Here is a 27,655-nt window from a genome sequence, read left to right on the forward strand (position 1 = left end):
GGCTGGGGCTGGAACCGGGCGACCCTTCCTCCTCCCAGTCCGTCCACTCCTCAGATGGGTGAGAAAGAATCCAGGCTGATACCCAGAGCCCCCAGCCACCAGGCAGCCTCTGTAGCGCAAACGCCTGCTCTGAAAGAGCCTTCCCGCGCGCTCCCCCAGCGCAGCCGCGCCCCGGGGCGGGCGGGGAGGTCGGCGGATAGGGTTCGGGGCCCCGGGCGCGGCGCGGGGGCTCCAGGGGGCTGGGCGAGGCGCGGCGGGGACCCGCGGAGGCACAAAGAGGCCCGGCCGCGGCAGTTTTGAAAATAGCAAGGAAGTTGATCTGGGCCGGGGCCCAAGGAGTGACGAGGAGGGAGGGCTCGAGGGCGGGAGGGCGGCGGGAGGGAGGGCGGGCGCGCGGGGCCGGGGGCGGCCGCAGCCCTCGCCGGCCTCCAGCGGGAAGAGCGGCCGCGGGATGGGCTGCCCGGCGCGGCGCCCCCAGCCTGCGACCCCGCGGACCCTCCCCTCGGCGCGCCGCCTCCGCAGCCGGGGCTCCGGCGCGACTCCGGCCCCGCGCCCCAGTCCCTCGGGCGCCGCGTAGGGCGACGATAGGTGCCCTTCCGGGACCCGCCGGCTTCAGCCCGGGTCGCATCGCCGCCAAGCCGCCTTCCGTGGGGCCCTCCCGAGGCCCCGGAGCGGGGACCATGAAAGGTAAGCCCGCGCGCGGGAGGTCCGAAGCAAGCCCCCGGGGGACCCTCACCTTGCCTGGGGCGCGGTGGGCACCTCTCTCTCCAGGCGGGCTGAGGACGAATTTCAGGGGCTTCTCTGGGCCTTTCGTATCCTCCGCAGAAAGCTACTGGGAGGGCGGGATGGAGCCCTGAAGTCAAGAGGAAGGGGAGAGGAAAGGGAATGCAAAGTGTTCTGACTCCTTTCATCGCTCTATCCCGAAAGGCTGTCGTAAATTCCAGAGAAGTTTCTGATCCCTTTAACCAGTCAGCAGAGAAAGGTGTCACCAGCCCAACCTTTCAGCAGCATCAGCCTCATCCAGAGGACCCAGCTCGGGGGCTGCAGCAGCCCCCGCCCAGTGCCAGGCCTAGGATTCTTACCAAACCACCCCCCCCCCCCGAACTTCAACTCTTTTCTCCGAAGAGACCTGCCAGGTCTGAGTTTCTCAGCCCCAGCCCTGCCCTTCCCAACCTCTGAACCCTGACTGATGGCCCTCTGACCTCCTGGGGACAAAGCAGTAGGGGAGACCAGTGGTCCAGGCCTGCGCTCTCCCCAGGCCAGTGGGGATCACCAGTGGCCCTTGCAGCCCGTTTTGGGGATGGAAAGAAGAACCAAACTTGGTTCCAGATGCTCATCCCTGAGCCTGGCTTTCTAGAGGCGGCGGGGGGTGGGGAGGGGTGCAGACCTGGTTTTCACGCTCATTCGCAGGCTAAGAGAGAAGCAGGGTTTGGAGTCATACTGCGGGACAGGGAACCTTCGAGGTTTTGACGCTGTCTCACCTGCTCTGCGATAATCCCTTCGCAGCACCCGGGCGGATGCTTGCGCCCCTCGCACCTCCTCCACTTCCTGAGTGTTGAAACTGCAGAGGACCTCCGAGGTCATCCGCGGGGCTTTAAACTACACTCTCAGATGGTGTCGGAGAAGCACCTCAGTTTGCATAGAAGGGTTTGAGGGTTGCTGTGAAGAAAGGGCTCTGTAGGTGAACCTCTGACTGACCACAGCCTCCAGGTTGTGTAGTTGCAGAAACTGATAGACTGGCCTCGTGGGGATGCCACCCATGCGGTCCACACCTGGAGCGTATCACACCAGGTTCAATGCTCTGCTGTCACTGTCTTGAAATTATTAATACTCTTTTAACAAGGGAGCCTGGCACTGGCCCTACAAATTACATTGGTGGGTCTGTGGACAAGCGAAGGGACTTGCTTAAGATTTAAAGCTGGTGGGGGGGACTACCCAGGGCTCCTGACTTCCCAGACAGCGTGCTTGGTGATGCGTACATCTCTGCTGCCTTCCTTCTGGCCTTGGCCCTCTGTCTGTGCGTCCTGATGGCCACTCCAGGTCTTGAGCTACCTGGGATGAGGCAAGCAAGTTCTAATCAACCCCAGGGAGTTCCCTTGGTAGCAGAGAAGAGCCTCAGTCACCAAGCTCCTGCTCTGTGTCCTGTGCCCATCAGCCGCCCTGGGGCAGGTCATGACCAGAAGCCTCCCGAAAGGTCTTGGACCACATCTCCCCCACAGGCTTGGGGCCCACGCGGCTCTGGACCTTGATGGGAAGATGCTGCACCTTTTCCGAGTGGTTTGGTGCCAACATTCCAGACAAACAGCTTGGGAGAAAATAGAGTGAGGGAAAGACAGGCAGGGCCAAAATCCTCTGAAATGGAAGAGACATCCAGCTCCCCAGGAGGGAGTCAGGAGCCCAGGACCCACCCTTCTGAAGTGCAGTGAAGCAATAGCACCTCTGAGCACTGGAGAAAAGAGCTTCTGTGGATAGATATTTACAGGAGGAACCTGAGGAGGACTGGCTAAAACGTCGTCGGGTCCCAGGGTCCCCCTGGCCTGCTGGCTGGGAAGCTCTGGGCTGCGGGCAAGAAGCCCCAGGCCTGCTGTTCTCACTCCTTTTCCTGCCCTCAAACAGCAGCCTCACCACCATGTGGGGCTGAATTCCTGTCCGCTGAGGCTTTCAGTGCAGCTCTTGTGTATTTTTCCCCTAGTTTCGGGAAACCTTCCACCATCTTCCATAACATCTCAGGGCCAGGGCTGCAGAGCTGCAGGGAAGGCCAGGACAATTCCCGGCTACCTCCCTGTTGGGTCTTCCTTCCTCCTCCCTGCGGGCTGGGAAGAGCCACTACCCCTACCAGAGATGGAAAAGGCAGGGCAGACAGCAGATATTTGGCCTTGGGGATCTGTGGAGTGGGAAGAATCAGATTTTTTTTTCACCCACATGGAAAAAGTAAAGTACCCAGAAGAGCAGGTGGCCCCTCCCAGGGCAGCCCTTCCCCAGGGGAAGCTGGCTTCCAACTCTCCTTCAAGGGCCCCACCAATCTGAGAATTACATCTGCTGGCAAAGATTCACCATCCCCGCTCAAAGCAAAACACGGTGGTATTACGTTTTGTGGGAAGAGGGGCGTTGGTGGGGATGGTACTTAAACAAGAAAACAGGTCTGCTAAGGAGTCCTGCCACCAGTGGCCACACGCCAGCGTCTGCTCTGCCAGCCAAGCTGTTTCCACCCTGAGGCCCCTCCGGGCCGCCTGCTGGCCGGCAGCCGGCCTCCCAGGCAGCCACATCTTTTGATGCAAGCCGGCACCCAGCCCCGGGTGCAACCTGCCCCTCACACCTGAGGGGACACAGCTGCCACCAGCCCCTGCTGATGGGCCACTGGATCGTCTGAACCCTTAACAGACACTTGTGGAATTGCTCCCCCATCACCAGTGAAGGCATCCTGTCACAGGAGCCCTCCTAGCCATGTAAGGCCCCCCTAGAAGCAGCCTGGCTCACTGCAAAGATGACCGATTTGAGAGTCAAGGATGTGGGCTCTAATCCTGGCCTCGCATGAGGCTCTGGTCAGTGATTCCCTCTCCGGGCCTGGTTCCCCTCCTGGGTGGTCCCTCGGGCCCATCTTGCTCTGATGCCAGGTGACTCAGCCCCAGAGCTCTGGGCCTGAGTACCACTCGGGGATTGGAAGTGACTTGGTAGAAAGACGGTTGGAAGCAGGCCGGCTGCATGGGCCACTATGCCCCTGGGAGACGTATCCTTAACTGCCATGGAGGGACAGAGCCACACCTTGCCGTTCTGCAAGCGTAGGTGGGAGAAGCCCTCCCCACAGACTCGGAGAGCAGTGCCCACACCCTGCTGGCAGGGGAGGAGGGACCTCAGAAAGCATCCGTGTGACCCCAGGAAAATTTGCTTGGCGGTGGGGGGGGGATGTTATAGCCACTCATGAGCATGCAGGCGGGGCCCCTTTGGAAGCCTGACCTCCATCCCCAGACCCTGGGGCACTGGAAGGGACCTGAGACCAGAAGGAGCTGATGTGGCAAAGGTGCGAAGAGCCAATAAGTGGCCTGATGAGGAGGTCAGGGGGACGCCCTAGGGGTTTGGATGTTGGAGATCGGCTCCAAACACACATACACACGCACCCCTTGCTGTCCAGCTGGGGTGACTTTAATGACTAAAGACTCACATCCGAAGCAAATTTGGGAGCAAGGAAAAAGAATTCTGCTTCTCAATAATTGCTGGTGGGTAGCTTGGTAGTTCTCGTGAAGGGCAGGCAGCTGTGCTAGGTGTTAGGATTGGCAAGTACAGCAGCACGATGGACCGTGCCACTCATATACATGCTGTCTGTGTTTTGATTATGTTTAATTTAGCGTGTGTGTGTGTGTGTGTGTGTGTGTGTGTGTGTGTGTTGTGAGCACTGAAGCCCAAGGTTGGGCCAAGCCCTGTCACAGACCAGCTTTATCACTTTATAACTGTGATGAAGTCATTGGTACTCCTTGGCCCTCGGTCTCCTCATCTGCAAGCAGACTGGATCCTCTTTGACATTCTTCCAGCTCTGACATCCTGCTCTATTGTTTTGTCTTCTGTGAGTGTATATATGTATATATCGGCCCATCTATCTGTTTATCCACAGTTTCCCCCCCGGAACAAGATTGTAAAGCCCACGAGGCAGTATCTGAATGTGAGTTTCATGAATGTGGGGGTGCTGTCTGCCTTTTTCTTGTCTCACCCTTGCACCGTGAATGCCCGGCACTTGGGAAGTGTCCACTACAATTGTTCAGTGAGTACCTCTGAGTCCCCCACTGGGCTGAAACCCTTAAAGGCAAGAATCACACCATGGTGTCCCCAGAAACTAACACAGGTATTGGTTGAAGGTTCAGGCTTCTGTTTAACAAACATGGCTTTAAACCAACTGCCAAATGCCAGAGCTTGTGTGTCTACATCTGTCTAGTGACTGAGAAAGATGCAGAGAAGCCCTTAGAGCTCAGACAGAGTCCTTTCTTCCTAGGAGCTTACCCTCTTCTGGGACATTTAGAATTTGTGGCCAAATCATTCAAAAAAGAGTCTAAAAGTGGTTAAGTGTCCTAAGAGAGGTCCCAAAGAGAGAGTTTGGATGTTCTTGGTGTCTTCTCCTGTCGCCCCTCCTTTGCTGCTCCTCCTCTGGGCAGGTCTGTGGTCTCAGCTCTGGACTCCTGTTCCCTAAACAGTCCCACCCAGTCTCGAGGCTGTGACGCATGGGAATAGGCTGATGATATGGGATGTACTCCTCTGAGCCCCTTACCCGGCAGTGTCCTGACCGCCTCTAGACAGAGACCTGAAGACACTCCTTCGTGGAGCAGATGGGATGCCTTCACATCCACCTGCACCCAGGCTAAAACGGTGGTTATTCTGGGATGTCGCCCCCACACCTTTTAGTCAGTAAACTTGTATCTATACCCACTTTGGGGAAGAAGGCAACTAGTCTAAAGGGAAGCAAGGATGCCTTCAGGCGGGGACGAGACACACCCACTTAAGAAGAGAACCAAGTAATCAAAGAAGATGATGTGAAGGGACAAGTGAGTGGTATATGCAGCAGATTCCATAAGGATCGCCGGAGAGGAAGAGCATTTCAAGTTGGGGCAGGTTAGAAAGGCTTTAGGGAGGAGCTGACGGTGAGCAAGATTTGGATGGGGTCATCCAAGAGAGAGTCAGGAGGGGCAGGAAGCAGTGTTGGTGAAAGCTGGGCGTCATCATTGGGCAAGTGTGTTTAGGGGTGATGGGTGGAGAGATTTGTCTGGAAGCTGAGCACTGGCCGAGAGACGCAGGGAGCCACAGGACCAGGAGGCCTCGAGTGCCAAGCCAAGGACTCCAACTGTGTCCTATTGACTTTGGAGCAGCCCTGGAGGGGTTTGTCAGGAGATGGCTGGGTTGCTACTTCTCTCATGACGTTCACCCACATTGAGAAATCTTTACTTTTAGAGAAAGCAAATGAGGGAGGAAGAAAACGAGCCCGCGAAGGAGCCAAGAGGAGTGGGCGGGGACATGGGGGAGAAGCAGGAAGTAATGTGACAATTGAGATCAAGAAAGTAGTGATTCCCACCCCTCCCATCCCGCTGGATTTGTGGGCTTCAGGGGCAGAAGAGGAGCTGGTTCCACAGAGGAGACCAGTGTGTGTGTGATGGGAGGGTTGGGGGTCTATCGCACGAGTGAATGGCCTGGGTTGTCTTCTCAAACAGGCTGAACAGCCCCTTGAAGGGGTGCAGTCGTTCCTCTGTATCCACGGGGGAGTTGGTTCCAGGATTCCCCCATGGATACCACAATCTGAGGATGCTCAACTTCCTTATATAAAGCGGCATAATATTTGCATATAACCTACGTACCTCTTCCTGTAGACTTTAAATTACTTATACTGCTTCACTGAATACTGCAAATACAATGAAAATACTGTGTAAATATTTGCTGGTCACTCAGCAAGTTCAAATTTTGCTTTTTGGAACTTCTTGGAATTCTTTTTCCAGAATTTTTTTTCCTAAATATTTTCTATCTGCAGTTGGTTGAATCTGCAGATGTGGAACCCAAGACTATGGGTTGGCATTTGGAGTTTCACAAGGACCAGGGATTCAGTGGGTCAGAATGCTGAATGTGTGTGCAGCTTGGGTAGATCCTGGCTAATGAAGACTTGTGCCACCCAGATGCCAGGAGAGCCCCAGTTAGAACACTGAGGGCAAGAAAGGGGAGGAAAGTCATTTAGGATAAAGAAGGAGTTTGCCCACAATCTCTGTGGTCACAGGAAGAGTGGAAGCAGCAGATGGTGGGAGCTGTGCGCTGGCTCTGAGGATGCAGGCGGAGGTGGCCGGGGGGCGGGGGGGGAATGCTTGTCCCACAGCATCAGATGTGGGTTTTAGGAATGAAGGAGCAGAAAAGAGGTGAGTATTGCAGGGAAGCAGATCATGACACCTTGTTGAGCAGGGGAATCTGAAAGGGAAGGACTAGATTATCTGAGCAGAGAGGGACAGACCAATTCCCATCCAAATATAGACATATCCGCAGCGGAAGCCTGTGGGGAGGGGTAATGGCAGAGGGCTTTTAATGAAAACAGTTTTGCAACCTTAATTATAGCATTCTCCAACCTTAAACTCCAGCTATTCTGCAGCTTTAAATATAGCATTGGCTCCTGAGAAAACTCTGAAATCTTTATTTTTACTGACCCAATTGGCTGTTTTGAAAACCCACTCTGTGAACTCTATGGAAGATAACCATCAAAATATGTTCCTTGAAGTTCTCAAAGAAAGACCTTTTATTCAGTTCCTCGAGTCTCTCTCTCCCTTGCTGGCTCTGATGGAAGATTGCCGACCGAAAAAGGCTAAAGGAGTGAATCAACTCCGCGTGTCTCAGTCAACCCAAAGTGAGCCAAGTCGGAGACCCCAGCTGAGTTAGTAGTTGGTTAACAGGTTCTGGCTATTTTCCGCCTCCCGAGGGAGGGGTGACCCACGCTCAGCCCCCACAGAACCCAGTCACCCCAGCCGTGCGCCAGCACAGGCACCTTCAGTCAAACCTTCTACCATGTGCCTCTGGGAGCAGAGGCTTGGGAAAAAAAGCGGGGGAGGTAGGGAGTTCCCTTGCAGCCGTCCCTCTGATATTTGAGTTGGGTAATACAACTGTAGGTATGAGAGAAACAGAGGCTCTTTCAAATCTCCACTGGCTGCTACCCCTTTATGAGGCTGCGCCCGCAGCCCTGTCTTCAAAGGCTCATTTTTTGCTAAGCGCACCATTTGCAGTTTGGGTAGAGATCTCTTGCTCAAGAGTGGGGCCAGGCTGTGCCTTTGGTAGGTCTTCTGTGTCCCTTGTGACAGCTCCAGTCCCTCGGGGCCTCGAGAACAGGGGAGGCCGAAACCGTCTCACAGAGTCTTAGATGCTCGCTGCCCAGAGCCACAGGCTGCCCCAAGCTCGTCCCGAGAGGGGCTTTCCCAAACACTTAGGGATCCAGGCATTACCCCACCTTCTCCAGTGCCTTGTCCCCAGCCTACCTACCCCCCTCCCCGTCACAGTCACCTGCAATCAGCAAAATGAAAAAATGAAGAAAAAAAAAAAGTAGCCAGAAGGCAACAGAGGCTATTTCTGCCTTCCTGGAAAAGTGGCTTCTTTTCAGACGCTCGTGGTGACATCTTCAACCATTCCAAGTACCTGGCAGCCCATAACGTGTGACACGCAGGTGTTTCTCAGTTGTCAGCATGTCACGAGCCCTCAGTTTCATAGCTGGTTTATGTATGACCCAGGGAAGAACCAGGGCCTGATTTTAGAGGGCCACAAAACTGCTGGTGGCATTCTAGAAGTGAGTAATCAGGACATCGATGGAAACTGCCCCCACTACAAAAAAAAAACAAAAACAAAAACAAAAACAAAAAAAACCAGGGAGGCTTTTTAGCTTTAGGAAAGGAAGATCATATCTTTTGTTCCAGCTCTGAGAAAGGGAGGGAAGCAGAGTCTAAATTTTGCTGCAAAGCCCCCCTCCAAACCCTACTTTCATTCTTTTTCAATTCAAACATTAAGCCCCTCTCTGTATATTAATTTTAAGCCTCTGCTGCTTTAAGCTTTTGCATTCTGAATGCATCAGTGCTCCACAACGCTTCCAACCACGGAGAACTCTAAGAATAAACCATATTTCAACCATATTTTAAGTCATTAATCTTTTTTTTAAAATAAAACTGAGCTCTTAATGAAAAAAGCAGATGTTAACAATTAACTCAAGATGCAGGTCTTCTCAAAGGATTGGTAAACCCATGGTTCTTGAACACCCACTATAGGGTCAGCCCTGTGCCGAAAGAGGCTGAGGGAAGATTTCCTGACCCTCAAGGAGATGACAAACTACTGGCAGGCCAGACATGGAAACAGATGCCAGGCCTGGAAGCAAGAGGCTTTTCCGAGCTCTGTGGCCTGTCTGAGCTGAGTGTGTGTCACTCGGCAAGCATTCTCTACATGTATTTGCATCCTGCTTCAGATCCCTGGGCATTTAGGAACCACTAAATAGCTGACAGGTCGCTTAACCTCTCTGAGCCTTGGTAACATGACAGGTGGGCTCTGTGACTTTAAGTGTCCTTCCTACTCTCTGGCTCTGGAAACTCTGGGGCACCCAGCACTAAGTCAGAGGCCCTGGAAGGCATGAGAGGTAGAGAGGAGGAGGAAAATTCTTTTCCTGTCTCTGAGGACCCCACGTGGCCCAGTACAAGGAGAGAGGACAGATCTTGTCTCGTCACCCATCCTCTGATCAATCTTAGCCCCTGTGTCCTCAAGCCCAGCTCTTCTCAATTCTCATGCCTGTGTCTTCATCCACCCCTTGACTGGCTCAGTGTTGGTGTAACGTGAATATAACCAGTCCCAGCTTGTGACAGGCTTGGCTTATTAAAAGCCTCACAAATGCTTTGGATTATGTTCTCATTCAAATGAACGAGGCTTAAGTGGAACGTTGCTATAGCATTCTAGACATAGGTAAATTAGGGGTCCCCAGGGTCCGTGGCTCAGCGCTGGTAAACAGGAAGTTCGAAGGATCAGAAAGAGAAGATCCCTTTGGGGCTGGGGCAGGGCTGTGAGTTGCAGAGATGTCAGCAAGGAGAATGGGGCCAAGCACTCGCGAAGCCCCTCATCTAAAGCGAGCTGAGACTCTGCTGGCAACCATCACTTCCCTTCCTGCGGGCTGCTCCGCAAGGAACCGGACGGGGTCTCGATTAATCCCCATGTGCTAATGACCGGCCATCTGGGGGTCTTGGCGGGAGAGCAAAGTTATTACAGAGCTGTGTGCTTTCTCAGGGGGTGTTTGCTGAAGGTCGGTGTCCGTCTTGCTTGATTTAAGTCTTCCCAGATTCCCTGCAAAGGCTATAAACAGTGAAGTGACGAAATTGGTCCTGCAGCCAGAACAGGGAGGAGGTCTGGCCATGAGGGAGGAGAGAGGAGAAACATCAGGGCTGGAGAGAAATGAGAAACAGGGCTAACGAAGGGAAGGAACACCTCCCTGAGGGGCCCCCCCGAGGCTGCGGTAAGTCCGACAGCCCGCAGCTGGTTCTGGCTGAGATCATCTGCACGTGAGGGGGCATCGCTAGTCAGGGTGAGGTTTTGATCAGACAGCACAGGAGGCCCCGCCTCGCCGGAGATGCTGGTTTATGGGAAAGGGATGGCAATCCTGGTGACCTCCCAGGCAGAGTCATCCTTGTGAACTGTTGGCAGATTAATGACAGGGTAGCAGCCTAAGACACACAGCAGGGCTGAAGAGCTTGGTTTCTTAGGCTACATTTAAAGGGCCCCCATCATTCAGCCTTCCTTCTGCCCCTGGACCCACCCTTCTCCAAAGCATGTGTGTGTACACACACATATACACACACATGAGAACACACTAACTCAATCAGAGAGAGACTGCCTGGAGTCTGTTACTGTGGAGAGGCAACTCAGCCCAGATTCAGGAGGCTTTGCCACCAGCTGCCTCTGTGACTTCAGTCGGGCATGCAGACTTAACCCTCCTCCCCCAACTCAGTTTCCTCAGCTGTAAAATTGGGAGAATAGTTTCTCACCCCACCTATCTCTCAGGCTAGTTGTCTATGGGATCAAATGGGATAACGGATGTGAACCCAGGTCTCTGCCCTCCCCCTAGTTAACTCAGAATTTCTGAGGGTGGGGGGCTGACCTTGACCCTGGACCAGGCTCCCTAATGACTCCACACACAGGCATAGACCCACTACCGGGAAGCTTAACACAGAAGTATTCATGGATTTATTTGGAATTGTGTTTGTTGAGAATTTCTCTGTGCCAACCACTGTGCTCCAGGCTTTAGCTAAATCAGAGAACAAGGCAGACACAACCCTCGCCCTCAGATCCTAAACACTGGGGAATAGAGCTGTCGAATACACCGTGAGAGGTATACTGCATTCTGACTACTATTGGTATGGATTCATGAATTACTATTTTTTTCAACAACCTGTCATTGCTTTATTATACTTAATTATTTTAATGCTCACATTGTTCCAGATTTGTCCAGTGAGGACATCTTCAGGCTAGTTTCTGTTTCCTTGTGATGTGCCCCTATTTTTTCTCTTTGAGCATTCCCTTAATTTCTGAATTAGCAAGATGTTCCAGATTCATCTTCTACCTACCCTCTGCCCCAATTGTAGAATCAGCCATTTCACCAAGGAGCCCTGGTTCTTTCCACTGGGAAATGGTACTAGAGACCAAGACCTGTGTTGCCAGGGGTGTTCAATGCTATTTTAGTGTCTTTGCTTCCTGGACCTTTCAACAAAGTTGTATGTATACACATAGCTACAAATATAGATACATGTATACATATATATGAACATAAACAAACATATACATACATAGACATATTTTAGAATTTACAAGTTTCTATTGATACCTTCAGTTTCAATCTGTCCCCAAGGAGTTCTTTCTTGTCTCTCCCATTCTATATTTCTCTGACCCTGTTTCCTCAGTGAGAAGCTAGGGTCCAAACCACATGAACAAATTTACTCTGTTTGCTCAGTCTTGAATTAATCTAAATTACCTTCAGAATGCTTTACCCATGCTACAACAATAAACTTGCTTTAAAAATTCAAGATTTGTTTGCATTTCTTCCCCAGTCCTACCCTATCATATCCCAGACTGAGGTTACACCGTCCAAACTATGCCGTGATTTACGTGTATTTGTTCTTCCTCCCCCCTCCCCCCATTTAGTATGTTTATTGTATTCATTCAAGCAAGCAAGGCTTATTTCGTTCCAAGTATTTTTTATTAATAAAGTTTATTTTTTTGAATATGTAACATGTTAACAGGTTTTCAAAAGTCAAAACTAGACAAAAAGTTACATCCTGAGAACTGTGACTCCTTCATATGTCCCCTTCCCCCACCCCATCCCGTGTAGGAAACAAATTCATTGTTTTTTGGTTTACCCTTCCTGTCTTTCTTCTTTTCATGATAAGCAGATATCTGCTTATTTTCTTATTTTCCCTTCTTTCTTACAAAAATAAGTGGCCTACTCTGTGTGTTCTTTTGCACTTTGTTGTTTTCATTTACTAGCTCCTGGCAATGACTCCATATCAGTTAGTAGAGATTTCCTTATTCTCTTGTATAGCTGCATAGAGCCCCGTGGTGTGCACGTGTACCACGTAGTACGTTAGCCAGTCTCCTGCATCCACTTGTACATTTAGCTAGTTCCCAGTTTCCACAACAACTCTAATCCCGCAATGAATGCCCTTGTCTCACGTGTTCTCAGATTGTTGGAGGTATGTACTCCGGACAGGTTCATAGAAGTGTGATTGCTGGGTCAAAGGGTGAATGCATATTTTAAACCCCCCTCCGCAAGGCTCAAGCCATTTTGCATCCCGCTCCCAACCCACCACCGCCCGGCCAGTGTTGTGTATTGTCAGTTGGATGGGTGAGAAATGTTATCACAGTGTAGTTTTAAATTGCATTTATCTTGTGAGTAAATTTAAACATCTTTTTATTTATTTGGGGGCCATTTTTATGTCTCTTTTCATAATTGTTCAGGTCTTTTGTCCATTTTTCTATGGGGATTTTTGTTCCTTTATTTACAAAAACTTTTCAAGTTCCTTATGCATTTGGTATATTAGCTCTTCATCTGTGATATGGGTTGTGAATGTTTTCTCCCTGTTAGTCAGTTGCTTTTTTGGCCATGCCAACGTGCTGTGTTACTGTCATGCAGTCAAATGTATTGATCTTTTCTTTTATTGCCTCTGGATTTTGAGGCACAGTTTAAAAAATCCCCCCACCAGACATCTCCCGAACAATTTAGTTGTCATCATCAGTTTCCCCCGCTTCCCAGAACAAAAGCCCCGAGCAGCTCAATGTGGACCACTTCATTTCTCAAACACCCACTTCCAGGTCTGGCTCACGCTTCCTATGTTGGGGCATCTTTCTCCTTGTCATTCATACAAAGACCGGATCTTATAAGGAGGAAGGGGTATGCGGTGTCTAGGGGAATGGGAGCAACCTTCTGAATGAGGGAATGCATCACTTAGGTCTTGTTTAGCGAGCACATGATCCCAGGGGAGAAGCACCAAATCGGCTTTCCGACACGTGACCTGCTTCTCCCGTGGTCCCTCTACATCCCAGTGGTTCCTGCATGAGGCGATCTGTGAGGCAGAGGCTGTGTCCATCCCGCATCCTCACACCGCCCGCTTCTCCCATCTGCAGCCCCCAAGCTGGGCTGGATGCGGAGTCTTTGTAGGGACTGTGCTGGGGCCAGATTCGTCCTTGTCCCTGGAGCAGTGGAATCCTATTTCGGGTACCAGGTGTCAGGGGATGGAAGGGTGCTGAGCCAGATCGAGCAAGCTGTTTCTTCCTACTCCCCTGCCAAGGGGTCTGAGCAAGGAGCAGACTGGGTGGCCACTGGGCTAACCTGTGCGCCTTTACCAGTTTGTCGGAGATATGAACTGTCCTCACCTAGAGGGGTGGGACATCTCAGTTCCTCAGCCACTTGATTCTGACCTCCACTTCTCCTTTGCTCTGCTTACCAAAAGGTCACCTGGAGCTCAGGGGGGCTGACTTGGACCTGGGGGCGGGGTGGGCGTGGGATGTGAGGACTGTAAATGAATGGGGCAGCTGAAGAGGGGTGGGTATGGCCCCAGCGGGGGGTCTGACGGCACTGGCTCCATCACAGTGAGGTCTGCCACCGGCGACGGAGATGCGTTGTGTGTTACAGAAGAGGAGCTGGCTGGTGACGACGAGGACATGCCGTCCTTCCCGTGCACGCAGGAGGGTAAGGGCTCTGGGGTGGTCTGCTGTCTTCTGTCTCGGCTGAGAGCCCCTCCCTGCCTCCATCCCCAGGCTGGGGAGAGACTTGCCTTTCTGCATGGCTTCAAAGGAGGGTGCTGCTCCTTCCCTGCTGCTCCCTGGAGGGTGAAAGGAAAGAGCTGCACAGACCTGGGTTAAGCAGTACGGAGGAAGTCAAAGTTTGACACAAGGGACATCTGTCCCCAGAGGTCCCTTTGAGACCTGTCTGGGACCTCTGCCATCTCTTCCAGTCTGTCCCCTTTGTCATATCCTATGCTGTCCAAGTGGCCTGTCCTTCTCAGGCCACCAGGACTCACTTCGCATGTGGTTAATCCGAGAAACCAAAGCTCTCAGAACTGTTACTTGGAGTAGGTCTTCCTGGTGGGATTCATCATAGGTTAGAGCAGCTGTTCCCAAACTTGGCTGTACGTTGTAATCACCCAGTGGTGCCTGAGACCGATGCTGAGAAATTGTGATTTCTTTTACTCTGAAGTGTGGACAGGGCATCAGGATTGTTAAACATTCCTGGTACTTGTATTGTGCAGCCGAAGTTGACTTCTCCTTCGAAATTTCACAGCTGGGAACATCACTGCATTCCTGCTGGGTGCTGGCCACCTCCCAGAGTAGTCAGGAACACCTGCCTCCCTCCTTCCTCCATAATGGGGACCATCTGATACACTGGAACCTTCTGTTTGGTTTCCAGGAGAACTGCTGGTTACCTGCAAGTTTGGGGACTGGTGACCAACCTTCTAGCTGTCTTGGGGCTGAGGGGTTTCCCAGGGTATGTGATTTTCAGTTTTAAAACTGAAGACTGTCTTGGCAAACCATCCTGGTTTGACCCATACTGAAGAGTTCCCATAAGAGGAGACTTTCAGGGCTAAAATCTGGGAAAGTCCTAGGCAAACTGGGACAAGTTGTTCACCTAGTGGTGAAGCGAGGCTGGTGGCCCTGTGTTGTGGACCATGAGTAAGGCTGATGTTTTGGAAAGAGGTGTTTCCCCATCCCATGGGCTGAATAACGATGCCATAGAGAGAGAATGATGGTGCGAAGGGGGTGCCCTTTGAAGGCCTCCATCTCTGGTCTCGCCTATTCCTGAAAGCTCTAAGACCTTGAGACTAGGCAGTGAGATGGGTCAAGATGAGGACTGAGAACAGCATCCTCTCCGAGACTGGTTCAAAATGTGGTGAGACAGGCCAGCGCGGGAGCGTGGAACTGACCCTTCAGCTGCAGCCTCAGTCACTGGCCCCCTTTTCCACCCCCTACAGGCCGGCCGGGGCCCCGCTGCAGCCGCTGTCAGAAAAACCTGTCTTTGCACACGTCCGTGCGGATCCTTTACCTCTTCCTGGCCCTGCTCCTGGTGGCCGTGGCCGTGCTGGCCTCTCTGGGTGAGTGCAGGCTCTCAGTACCAGCAGGCTAGTGCAGGGCTCTCTACCCTGGGCTGCAGGGGATTTCTCATCAGGGGTTTGTCCTGCACTAAAACCCCCTACAAAGCCTGATACAGGTCTCAGTGGCTCAGGGTCCAGAACCAGCATCTTTCTGGCCAGAGGATCTTAATGCTTGATTCAAACTGTCAAGACTAGCTTCCAATTTCTGGTCAATGATTAGCTGTGTGGCCTTGAGCAAGGCATGTCCCCTCTCAGGGCCTCTGTTTTCCTGTTGGTAAATGAGAGGATGGGACAAGACTGTGATTCTCAGTTTCAGCCCCAAATTAGAATCACCTGGAAGTCATTCAAAAATACCGATGCCTGGGCCCCACCCCGGATACTGGAATAATTCAGTATTTTTAAGCTCTTCAGTTGATTCTGGTGTGCATCCAGGGCTGAGATCACCGGATCTGACAATGTCCAAGCCCTTTCCATGGTCTTTGTGTTTCTCAACAAAATGAGGTTGACGCCTGCCTGCATCAAGGTCGTCCCCAAGATTTGTTAAAATGCAAATTCCTGGGTCTCACCCAGACCTACAAATTTAGGATCCTGCAGGGAAGGCCCAGGAATCTGAAGTTTGGTGGTTCTCATCACACTACAGTTTGTATGACTGTGATAGCTGACCCAGGTGATGGCACACTGCCAGATTCTGATAACTTCTGCCTTCACGATGCTAACAGTCTATGTTTAAAAGTGAAAACAAATTTGAAAGCTTCTTACTGCAACTCCATTCCATTCTTAGCTTCAGATTGAAAAAATCTTTACTAAGGGAAGCCAGTAGATTGGTTTGTTCCAATGGACTAGATGTTGGAGAAAAGGCTGGAACTCAGGTGAGGCAAGGGAGGCAGGGAGGATGCCACATTCCTGGTGCTGACCCTGGACTTGTGCGTCCCCTTAACAGGATGGTGGCTGGTCCCTGCCCTAGTTAGAGATATTCAGTAACTGGCTTTCTTGGCTTGAAGATAAGAGGCCAGCATATTAATGATTTGAACAGATACTTCAGTCATCATCCAATAATCCTGAAGATGTTAATTAACTCCAACACAAAGCAAGCACCTACTATGCACCAGGTGTTAGGAACACTGAGATGAGTCCATTACATTTCACCATCAAAAGGAGTGGTTCTCAATCTTGTCAGCACATTAGAATTCCTCTGAGAACATTTAAAAACACTGGTGCCCACCCCAATGTTCACAGTAGCATTATTTACAATAGCCAAGACATGGAAGCAACCTAAATGTCCATCAACAGATGACTGGATAAAGAAGATTTGGTATATTTATACAATGGAACACTACTGAGTCATAAACAAGAATGAAATAATGCAATTTGCAGCAACATGGATGGACCTAGAGATGATCATGCTAAGTGAAGTAAGTCAGACAGAGAAAGACAAATATCATATGACATCACTTATGCGTGCAATCTAAAAAAAATGATATAAATGAACTTATTTACAAAACAGAAAGAGATTCACAGACATAGAAAACAAATTTATGGTTATAGGGAAGGAAAGGAGGGGAGGGATAAATTAGGAGTTTGGGATTAGCAGATACAAAGTATTATATATAGAATAGATGAACAACAAGGTCTTAATCCATAGCACAGGGAACTACATTCAGTATCTTGTAATAACCTATAATGAAAAAGAATATAAAAAAGAATATATGTAACTGAATCGCTATGCTATACACCAGAAACTAACACATTATAAACTTCTATTAAGAAGTTCCATTTTTCCATTAAGAAAATAAATAAAATAAAACGAAAACAAAAAGATATGGGTGCCAGAGCCTTTCTCTCCAGAGGAATGAAATCGGGTCTCTGGGTGGGACCCAGGCCTTAACTGTTCAGGAAATCTCCTCAGATGGTTCCGATGTGTGCCCAGTTAAGAACCACTGATTTCAAGAATTTTCCCAGCCCCTCACCCTCATTTAGCCCCACCTTCTCTCTGCTAAATCACTTTGGCATCTCAGAAAGTGGCCAAAATCCTGGCCCCCGGGGAGGGTGAGGAGCTGGGGCCCTGCCGTTCAGAGGCAGCAAACTGATCTTTGGACTTCTAACGGTTCCCGGCCAGCCGTTAGAGAGCCCCCACTCTCAGCCCCCACAGGACCATTCACAAAGCCCCAGTAGCCCAGAGAAGAGCCCAGGAACCCACTGGGGGCCCGGCACTAGCCCATACAGGATGTCCACACAGTTTCCCAACAAAGCCTCAAGCTGGGAGGCTGGCCCCATTGCATGCAGGAGGAGGCAGATCTGGGAGGTGAAATGCTCTGCTCCCAGGTCCGTGGTGGGAGGGCAGAGGATCATAAGAGTTGGTGGGGAGCAGTGTGTTTGGGGGCTCCAAGAGGGAACTCTAGGGTTTCCTTTTTGGTTTCTAGCTCTAGTCTGAGTGTCCCAAGTCCCCAGAACAGTGCTGGCACCGTCCCCGCCAGGTTGGTAGGTACTCAGTCACATTTGTCACATTTGTCGAATGAATGACTAGGAATTTGTGAGCACACATGTCCTAGTCACAAGTCCTAGTCAGTGCTGCAGAATCAGGTCCGTGGCCCACATCCAGAGGTTGGGCAAAATCAGTGTTCCTCTCAGTGGACATGAAAAATACACTAAATTCATTTAATCAGGTTTTTTTTTTTTTTTTTTTGCATGCAAACTATAGGCCAAGAACTGTAGTAGGCACTGGGCATATACTGCTTAATACAACATAGGCCTTGTTCATGGAGTTTATGACCCAGAGATGGATGGATGAAAAGAAAAAATGGACAGATGTACAATAAAGTAAATAAAGCAAAATGTTAATTTATAGAAACTAGGAGGTAGATACATGAATATTTACTGTCTAATAAATTATTGATTATTCTGTTTGGGAATTTTTATAATTAAAGGTTATAAAAGAAAAAATTGATAGACTCATACCTCCAAAATATACCTATTTGTTTATAAATTAAATGTGTACTCTTTACATCATAAAACACAATTTTGAAAGAATGAAAAAAATAAAGTCTAAAAAGTGAGAAAAATGGCTAAACAAACATATTAATGTGTAATTACAAATCATGAAATATTCAGTGAAGAAATGAACAGAGTGAATTATATGAGTGAACCCCTGGCTATTGGCTTAGACATTGACTTTGAAAGCCTTAGAATAGGAATCAAATCCATGCATTCTCTCTGCATCTCTGTCCCCTCATCTGTGCTGGGGAATCTTCACTGGTAAGAGATTCAAATGGAATAATAAATACTGTAAACTATGAAGTGCTGGTCTAGGGATCTCTCAACATGTAACTGTGACTAATAAAATCTCGATATGTAAATATGAGGAAAGCTTGATCCTAGAAATAATCCTTGTATATGATGGCTGCGTGTGTGTGGTTATTCTCTTAGGATAAATTGCTGGAAGTAGAATTGATGGATCAAAGGGTCTTAATATTTCTGATATTCTACGAAGAGTTCTCTGAGCTAAGACCCTGCGCCTCAGTTTCTCACTTGTATGTCCCCTGCAGTTTTCAGGAAAGTGGACTCCCTCTCAGAAGACATCTCACTGGCCCAGGCCATGTATGACAAGAAGCTCGTGTCTATGCAGGAGAATCTCCAAGGGTTGGGTGAGTGTCCAGTGTCCAGATACGCCAATGACTATGACAGAAGGCCAGTATTATTTGGGGTGGGGTGAGGGCTCCCCCCAGGCCACAATGCCCCGGAGCAAGGAAGCCTTCACCAAACTTCTAAGCACAAAGGAAAGATAGTCATGGCTCCCTGTCGCCCTGTCCAGCTGGAGAACCATCCAGCCAGTGAAGGCTGCTTCCTCTGGACACAACCAGGAATGGGGCTGGGGATTCTGTGTGGTACCCAGAGCCTCCAGACAGAAAAAGAAAGCCAAAGACAGTCCACTCCCCAATATCCTCACGTACCTGAAATTACTTTTAAGGCCTTCCAAATACCCTTGACAAGTTGGTCATTTCCTCATCACTGCCTTAAAATTTACACAACTGATCTCTTTATCACCTGCTTTAACAAGGGACATTGTCACTCTCAGAGTGAGACAAAAGGAGCCATGACAGAAGGGTTTACAGGCAGTCTACTTGGTGGAAAGAGAAGGTCCTGTTCTGCCACTAATTAGCTGAGTGACGTTTGGCAAGTCACTCCTCTGAGCCTCATTTCTCATCAGTCACGGGGAGAAAAATCCCTGTACTTTCTTCTCCACACTCTTGGGAGACGATCAAATAAAACAAATATAAAAATATTGGGAGAAACTTAAAAAATAAAATGTAAATAGGAGGTTTCTGGCAACCTCAGAAAAATTTTGAAGATACAGTATCAAAAATTTGGTATTAAGATGGAGACAATGTCCAAAATCCTACATTTCGGGTCAGAGTAAAGACTTTCGGTAGCAGTAAGATTGCATAGAGATGGCAAGGCTTTTCCAAAGAGGATTTCATAGCAGGTCTTAGGAAAGGAAGAGGGATAGGAAAGCCACTTACCAATTCACTATGCTCTGAAATATTAAATTTAAAGAAGCAGCCTTTGTTCCATGATCCTTCAGCAACTCAACATGTTGTCACTTTCCCCCAAAGATCTGAAAGCCCCAAACAACTGCTCTTTCTGCCATGAGGCAGAGCAGCTGGGGCAAGAGATCAGAAAACTGCAGGAGGAGCTGGAGGGAATTCAGAAGATGCTTCTGGCTCAGGAGGTCCAGCTGGACCAGACCTCCCACACCCATGAACTGCTCTCCACCACCAGCAGTCAAATTTCCCAGGAGATGGGCAGTTGTTCCTTCTCCATCCATCAGGTCAACCAGTCTCTGGGGCTCTTCCTGGCCCAAATGAGAGGCTGGCAGGCCACCACAGCTGGCCTGGACCTCTCTCTGAAGGACCTCACCCAGGAGTGTTACGACGTCAAGGCTGCTGTACACCAGATCAACTTCACCGTGGGGCAGACTTCGGACTGGATCCATGGGATCCGGCGGAAGACGGATGAGGAGACCCTGACCCTCCAGAAGATGGTCACTGACTGGCAGAACTACACGCGGCTCTTCAGCAGCCTGCGCACCACCTCGGCCAAGACCGGAGAAGTGGTCAAGAACATCCAGGCCACCCTGGGGGCGTCGTCCCAGCGCATCAGCCAGAATTCCGAGAGCATGCACGACCTGGTGCTGCAGGTCATGAGCTTGCAGCTGCAGCTGGATAACATCTCGTCCTTCCTGGACGACCACGAGGAGAACATGCACGACCTGCAGTACCACACGCGCTACGCCCAGAACCGCACAGTGGAGAGGTTCGAGACACTGGAAGGACGCATGGCATCCCATGAGATCGAGATCGGCACCATCTTCACCAACATCAATGCCACCGACAGCCACGTGCACAGCATGCTCAAGTACCTGGACGACGTGCGGCTCTCCTGCACGCTGGGCTTCCACACCCACGCCGAGGAGCTCTACTACCTGAACAAGACCGTGTCCCTCATGCTGGCCACCACCGACCTGCTCCGGGAGCGCTTCAGCCTGCTCAGCACCCGGCTGGACTTCAACGTCCGCAACCTCTCCATGATCGTGGAGGAGATGAAGGCCGTGGACACGCAGCATGGGGAAATCCTTCGCAATGTCACCATCCTACGAGGTGAGAGCCAGATCTGGGCCGGGCTGCCAGGGAGCTCCCAGAGGGCCTGGATGATCTTGTGAGGCACAGAAGGACCTGGTTTGGGCAAAAATCCTAATGGGCTGATGCAATCCTGTAGCAAACGCCCGGGGTACCTGGCAGCTTTACTTGCAATCTCTTTTGTAAAGGTGTTATGGCTCTTAGCCCTGACTTACTTGCTTAATGTGCTAATCTGGATTTTGGGGGGGGGGGCGGTAGTTAAGGTTATTATTTATTTATTTTTTCCCCCTAACGGAGGTACTGGGGATTGAACTCAGGACTTTTGTGCATGCTAAGCACATGCTCTACCACTGAGCTATACTCTCCCCGCCTAAATTTGGATTTTTATATGTGGATTTGTTTAATTGGGGCCACATAGAGAAACAGGCAGAGTTTATGTTTGGGAAACTCTAGTTCCTCGTGTTTTCTCCCTTTCCACCCCCTCTTTGATGTCTTCAACCATCTGCCCCTCAGATGCCTGTCACTCTGATGCCCTCATTTCCTCCCATCTTACCCCCACATTAATCAGGGTTCTCTAGAGGAATAGGGGAGAGAAAGAGAGAGACTATAAGGAATTGAATCATGTGATTGTGGGGCTGGTAAATCCAAAATCTGCTCAGCTGATGTCCAGTTCAAGTTCGTAGGCTGGAAGCTGCTGTAGAATGAGGAAGGGACAATGTGTTAATTCAAAGGCTGTCGGGCAAGGGTATGCTCTGTTACTCAGGGAAGGGTCAGCCTTTGGTTCTATTCAGGCTTCAACTGATTAAATGAGGCCCACCCATATTTTTGACAGAAGCATTACATGCAGGGAAGGCAAATTCATATCAAGAGTCAGTGTCCAAACCAAAAAGACCAAAACACTGCCCCTTGCATGATGGACATGGTCCAGTGTAATCAACCTGCCACCAGCTAGCTGGCTGATCACTCTAAGGAGTGGTGCCATATCAGTAATTCTCTGTTGGTCTCTGCTGTTGGCAGGTTGGGCACTCAGCAATGGCTATAGCCAGGTCAGCCTTGGTGACTGGAAGTCTATGTTGCTGACCCCATGTATAAACTCCATCCCTGCTACCACGGCCACTTTGTTCATGAGCCCATTGGGCAATGACAGTGGTGGGTGGAGGAAAAACCTGACTGGAATCCAATATTCCTCCTAGTCACTCGATTATTAAAATCCTCCTCTGCTGATTTCACCCTTTGATGAGTATCCACATAGGATGCCATGTGAAGGACCTCAGCTAAAACTCCATTGATCACTGGCCCTCCATATGTCCCTACTCTGACTGGTGGATGACAGTGATGGTTGGGTCTCCAGGAATCAGTGTCAGTTCAGAGCTTGTGTCCAGTGGTGCCTGAAAGTTCTAATTATTTCCTCTTGCTCAGTGCACAGTTATCTTGGCAAAAGGCCATAGGTCCCTTCAGGGAAGGCTGGGAGAATGATTAACAATAAATGTTGTAGGCAGTGTATGAGGGTCCTTCCTCAAGGGGACCTGGTCTCCCCTTCATTCAAGGACTTCTGGGTCTGTAAACTGGCTCAAGTTGAAGAATTGCTTGAGGGTTCATGACTCTCTGTTTTTATGATTCAGATCAGATTCTGCTCACTTGACCTAGGAATTTTCTTCTTACACAGAACAAGTAGGCGTTAGTAGGCTTCTGATCTATTTCACTTCTAGGAACACCAGGCTCACAAGCCAATGCCAGGTCTGCAAATGTTCTGATTGCTGCTTTGGCCCTGCTGTCCATCACAGGAGCGACACCCTCCTTGCCTTTGTTAGTTGAGTGTCATCACTTGGCTTCCACCACCCATGATCCAATTACTCTCAGTGTGGTTAGGTTTCCCAATTCTGTGACTGCTGTTCCCATGTAAGGTCTGGCCTCCAGAGAAGAGCCAGGGGTGCCAGCGCTTTCCTCTCAAATTTATTTCTCATAGTCATGGTGAAGGCGTGTCTCTGGACCTTCCCAGGGTGGGCGAGTGGGTCTCCAGTGACAAATCCACTCTAACATTCCAACCTCCCTCGGTCATCAAATCTCTTTCTCTACCTAAACCAAGGCATATCTGGCATTTCTGCTTCACTCACTGTGCATCATTTTTTTGTCCATGTTTCAGCCATCCAACAAAATGAACTGGTAGAGCCCTTTCTGACTCTCTGAGATGCAAAGTTAGATGCAGAATTCCTGCCTAGTGAGCCCAGAGCAATGGAGGCTGCACAATCTGACTTTACGTTCCTTCCACCATCATCCCACCCGCTTCATACCCACTCCCACACGTTGCTCAGATTTCCATCTGCAAGAATCAGGAAACGTGGAGTGCAGCACACCTCCTCATAGGTCACACTTTGTATGTCGCTTTTAGGGCTGCTGCAACTTGAATCCAGTTATAGGTCTAGAAGCAAAGAGGGGGGCCGGGGGGCCCCTGAGGGGAACTAGCATTGTCTTGCTTGTCAGCTGCTTTGCAGGGGCTGTTACCCTTTCCTCGGGCAATACAGGGTTAATCCCCTGGGACAGGGGTGAAGAGGCCACTTTTACTGGGGACAGAGAGACTGCTGCCGCTAGCAGAGAAGACATCAGAATTAGGGGTTCAAAGTCCCCAGCTCCATCGGGGTCTTCCCACACATCCCCATTCCAACTTTCAGTCCCAGTCCATGTCCCCACTTGAACAGTAGACACCTGTGAGACTGGGCGTTGAACTCACATTGTAATTCAGCCAGTCCCTGGAGGAGATTGTGGGTCTTATTTTCAGCAGCCTCAGCCCTGTGGCTGCAGAGAGAAAGGTCTCTTGCAGGTCAGACAGAGAAGCTGTCGGGTCACTGATGGGGCCTTTGAACTGGGAATTCTAATCCCTGAGCTCATCCTTTTCTTCCCCCACTTTGACCAGTAACATTAGGAACAACCAGCCAATCTCATTATACTCGCTATTTTGACAAAAATATTTAAAAGCATCATATGCATGGTTACCTAGACCCTTGCTTAGGCATCTCCGTTCCTTTGCTCTGCTGCCATGGACCATCAGGCTGTTTTTACTGCTGGGTATAGAGTCATTAGCATCTTTCAATTTAATCATATTAGAAAGCCTGTTCCAGAAAGCCCTGACCAATTTAGAAAACTCATCTTTCAAATTCTGTTCACCTAGAATCACTCTTGGTACCAAAATCTGTATTAATCAGGGTTCTCCTGAGAAACAGAGCCAGCCAACAGGATATATACATATCTCCTATGTCCATTAAGATCTCTGGAGAGAGACCTTGATTTGTTATAAGAAGTTGGTGCTCACAGATATAAAAGCCAGCAAGTCCCAAGATCTGCAGGGTGAATCAGCAAGCAGAAGATCCAGGAGAGATGATAGTTTAATTCCAGTCTGAGTCCAAAAGTCTGAGACCCAGGAGAGCTGATGTGGTTGCAGCCTGAAGGCTGGCAGCCTCAAGACCCAGAAAGAGCTGATGTTTTAGTTCGAATCCAAAGACAGGAGAAGGCTGATGTCTCAGTTTGAAACAGTCAGACAGGAGGAGTTCTCTTTTAGTCAGCCTTTTTGTACTTTTCAGGCCTTCAACTGATTGGATGAGGCCCACTCACACTGGGGAGAGCAATTTACTTTACTTGGTCCACCAATTCAAATGCTAATCTCATCCAAAACACCCTCACAGGCACAATCAGAATGTTTGAACAATGTCAACTGAAAAAAAAAAAAAAAAGCACAATCTAAAAGCTGAGAATTACATTTTATTTGGCAGACATATTGAGGACTTAAGTCCAGGAGACAGCCTCTCAGAAAGTTCTGAGGGATGCTCCAAGGAGGTAAGGGAGGAGCCTGGATATACAGGAGATTTTTGCAAAAAAGAATCTAGGTCATTGAATATCAAAAGATTATTGCTAATTAAAGACAAATAAGACATCTCAAGTTAATGAATGTAGCACTTTTCTGTATATGAACGATGCAAGAGTCTGGGCTCAATGAAATTATTCCTTTGATATGCACCTTAACTATCTCGGGCCAGTATTCTGGGTTTGTTTGTTTTTCCCCATTCTGAATCCTCTCGGGTGTCCATCAGGGATGGCTGCAGGTGACTGATGGCTTGATGGCCACATCTTTTGTTTACTGCTATGGCAGGTGACAGTCTTTGTCCAAGCCAAATATCTGGGCAACCAGTCAAGCTGACACATAATATGAACCATCAGAGGTGATGTCTGAACTGAGGCCTGAGGTGGGGGAGTAGGTCAGGGTCGGCAAGGATGAGCATAGGAGCTCCAGATGCAGGAGCAAACGTGCAAAGACCCTGAGCACAGGCATCGTCTCCTTTAATTTCCATCATCCCTGAAACTGTGAACCCAGAAAGCACCAGGGGAAGAATCACACAGCCAGCAAGGAAGGGACACACGACTCAGATTCAAGGCAGTTCCGATCCGAAGTTTCAGGCTGTTTTGAGTGGCCTTCCCCTCCAAAGTCACATAAAACCCCATCCTTCTAAAAGCCCCTGAGCAAACGAGAGAGCCTTCTGCTGTTTGCTGTCTGTTGTTTCTGCAGGTACTCCTGTCTCCTGCCCACCCATGTCCCCAGTGAGGGACGGACCTCTCCTGCCCTTGGGGCAGCTCCACCTCCAGTTTACCCTCAGATCCCATTTCCGAGGTGGGTTAGTTGGCCCACACTTCCAATTCACTTGAAAAGCTCCATGGCTTCTGCGCACCAGTGCTTCATTCTGAAATAAACACCATCTTAGCCAGCCCGGGCTGCTGTAACCCAGTACCACAGACTGGGGGATTTCACACAACAGAAATCTGCTCTCTCACAGCTCTGGAGGCTGGACATGTCACTAGGGTTGGTTCCTTCTGAGGTCTGTAAGGAAAGGATCTGTTCCAGGTCTTGCCTTGTAGACAGCCATCATCTCCCCGTGTCTCTTGATATCATCTTCCCTTGGTGCATGTCTCTCTCCATCCACATGTCCTCTTTTTATAAGGACAATAGCCCTGTTGGATTAGGAGCCACCCTCATGACCACATTAACATTTAGTCACCTCTGTAAAGACGCTCTCTTCAAGTAAGGTTATATTCAGAGCTACTGGGGGGTTAGGACTGCAGCATATGAATTTTCAGGAGATACCACCCAATCCATAACAGACACCATTACCTTTTCATTTTGGTCCTTCTCAGCAGTATTTCCAAGTTTTTCTCCTGGAAATTGGTCCAAAAACTCCTGATTGGGATTCCATACAGGAATTTGTATGGCTATATCAAATTTCCCTGGACTCCTCCCCAGGAAGTATGTGTATTTGTGGGAAGAATGTTCAACCTGAAAACATAGCAGCTCTTGGCTCTGGAGAATAGTGTTAAGTAGCCACTGAGATCTGGCAGTTCTAGAATGTACAGTCACATGGATGGGGGGTGCAAAAACCTGGGCTCGACCGTTCAGGGAGCTCCAGGAGACAGGAGAGATCCCAGACAGCTCCGCTGTCTCCACTGAGCTCAGACTTGGAACCAACCTCTCTGACTCTCTGATTCTCCTTAACCATTTAGTTGCAAACCTGTTTTCCCTTTCTATATTATTGAGCATTTCTGCTACCACTCAGGCTAATTTTTTTCTTTAATCTAGATGGGTGGTGTCGTGGGGGATGGGGGTGAGGAAAGATCTTGTTTGCCTGTGGTCATATTTTTGCAACAAAACCAGTTACTGAGTATCTCCTTGGTAACTGAAACCTTCCCACAGTATTTCACCTAAATTATGTTCCCGTGTGACTTCTATGACGCAGTGTTCCAGTGAAGGCATTAGTAGATAGTCCTTAGGGCTCATCCTCTGGTCATTTTGTTGTTCTTAAATTGTATTCAATCTAAGAACAAATGACGTATAAAGCCTTCCTCATGACAAAGCCTGTTCATACACTTTGTTTCATTTTAGCCTCACAATAACTTTTGTACAGTGAACAAGGTGGGTCTTGGTGTCCTTATTTTACAGAAAGGTAACCTGAGCTGGGAAAGGGGAAGGGATGAGCTCAAGGTCAGACTGTGACTAAAACCCTGACCCCTCGCCAAGGCTCTGGGATGCACATGTCTAGTGCCCAGTCGGAAGAAGAGACGCTGAGAGCGTGGGGTTGCAGGTACCAAATGGGCATTTCCACCCACGTCCTGCTTAGTGTCACGTGCGGGGCAGAGACTGGAGAAGGGGAAACGGTACCCAAAGTGTTAGTAAGGGAAAAGCAGACCACCTACTCCTCCCAGACATGCAGTCAGCTGTGGCCCTCCCCTGATGGGCCGGGATGGCCTAATTACAGCCCAGGGCTTCCTGAGTAATTACGGACCTCCTCCGGACTCCTCCGGGCGCTCTTCCTCTCTCCCAACTCCCCGCCTGCCACTGCGGCTTACGTTTCTTCCTTTGTCTTAAATGTGCCCCTAGTGCTCAGCGCAGCACTTAACCCCCACCCCCACCCCCACCCCTTAATTTTCCCTTTAGCCCTGTTGATACCAAGATCTTATTACAGGCCGTGTCAGGGAGCATCCTGTGGTGGAGAGCCCCTGGTCAGCCTCTGCCCGCATCCCTGCCCGCTGTGCCAACCGCTGCACTTTGTTGTTGACTTCCTCCCTGGCCGGCCGGGTCCCGCCAGCCCACCCCTCTGACTGCATGACTCCTGGCTGGTCCAGGAGGGATATGCGGAGGCTGGGCCCACCTGAGGAAGACAGCCCTGCAAGTGACCCCCTTCCCTGCTCTGTGGGGACCCTCCCTCTCCTCCAAGCAGCACTAGGGTAGGAGGTTCTGGTAGTGGGAGGGCGTCTGGGCAAGAGGCCAGGAGCCTCTCAGGCCCTGGTTTGCATTCTGTCTCTATCCCTTCCTGGTTGGTGATGGTGGGACAGTGACCACTCTCTGCACCATAGTTTCACATGTGTGAAATGGAGTGA

At 49.9% G+C, this 27,655-nt stretch overlaps 1 protein-coding gene across 1 annotated transcript in view; it reads left to right on the plus strand.

Moving 5' to 3' along the window:
- The first annotated feature begins 450 nt into the window (after positions 1-450).
- Positions 451-27,655, plus strand: part of SCARA3 (scavenger receptor class A member 3) — a 32,089-nt gene continuing 4,884 nt past the window's right edge. Inside the window, exons 1-5 of the mRNA XM_010995480.3 lie at positions 451-687; positions 13,610-13,708; positions 14,988-15,107; positions 18,650-18,748; positions 19,718-20,761. Of these exons, the coding sequence (XP_010993782.2) occupies positions 681-687; positions 13,610-13,708; positions 14,988-15,107; positions 18,650-18,748; positions 19,718-20,761 (1,369 nt within the window). The 5' untranslated portion in view covers positions 451-680. The remainder of the gene's footprint in view (positions 688-13,609; positions 13,709-14,987; positions 15,108-18,649; positions 18,749-19,717; positions 20,762-27,655) is intronic.

The sequence above is a fragment of the Camelus dromedarius genome, chromosome 36 (genome assembly GCF_036321535.1).
Source record: "Camelus dromedarius isolate mCamDro1 chromosome 36, mCamDro1.pat, whole genome shotgun sequence".
Taxonomy (NCBI): domain Eukaryota; kingdom Metazoa; phylum Chordata; class Mammalia; order Artiodactyla; family Camelidae; genus Camelus; species Camelus dromedarius.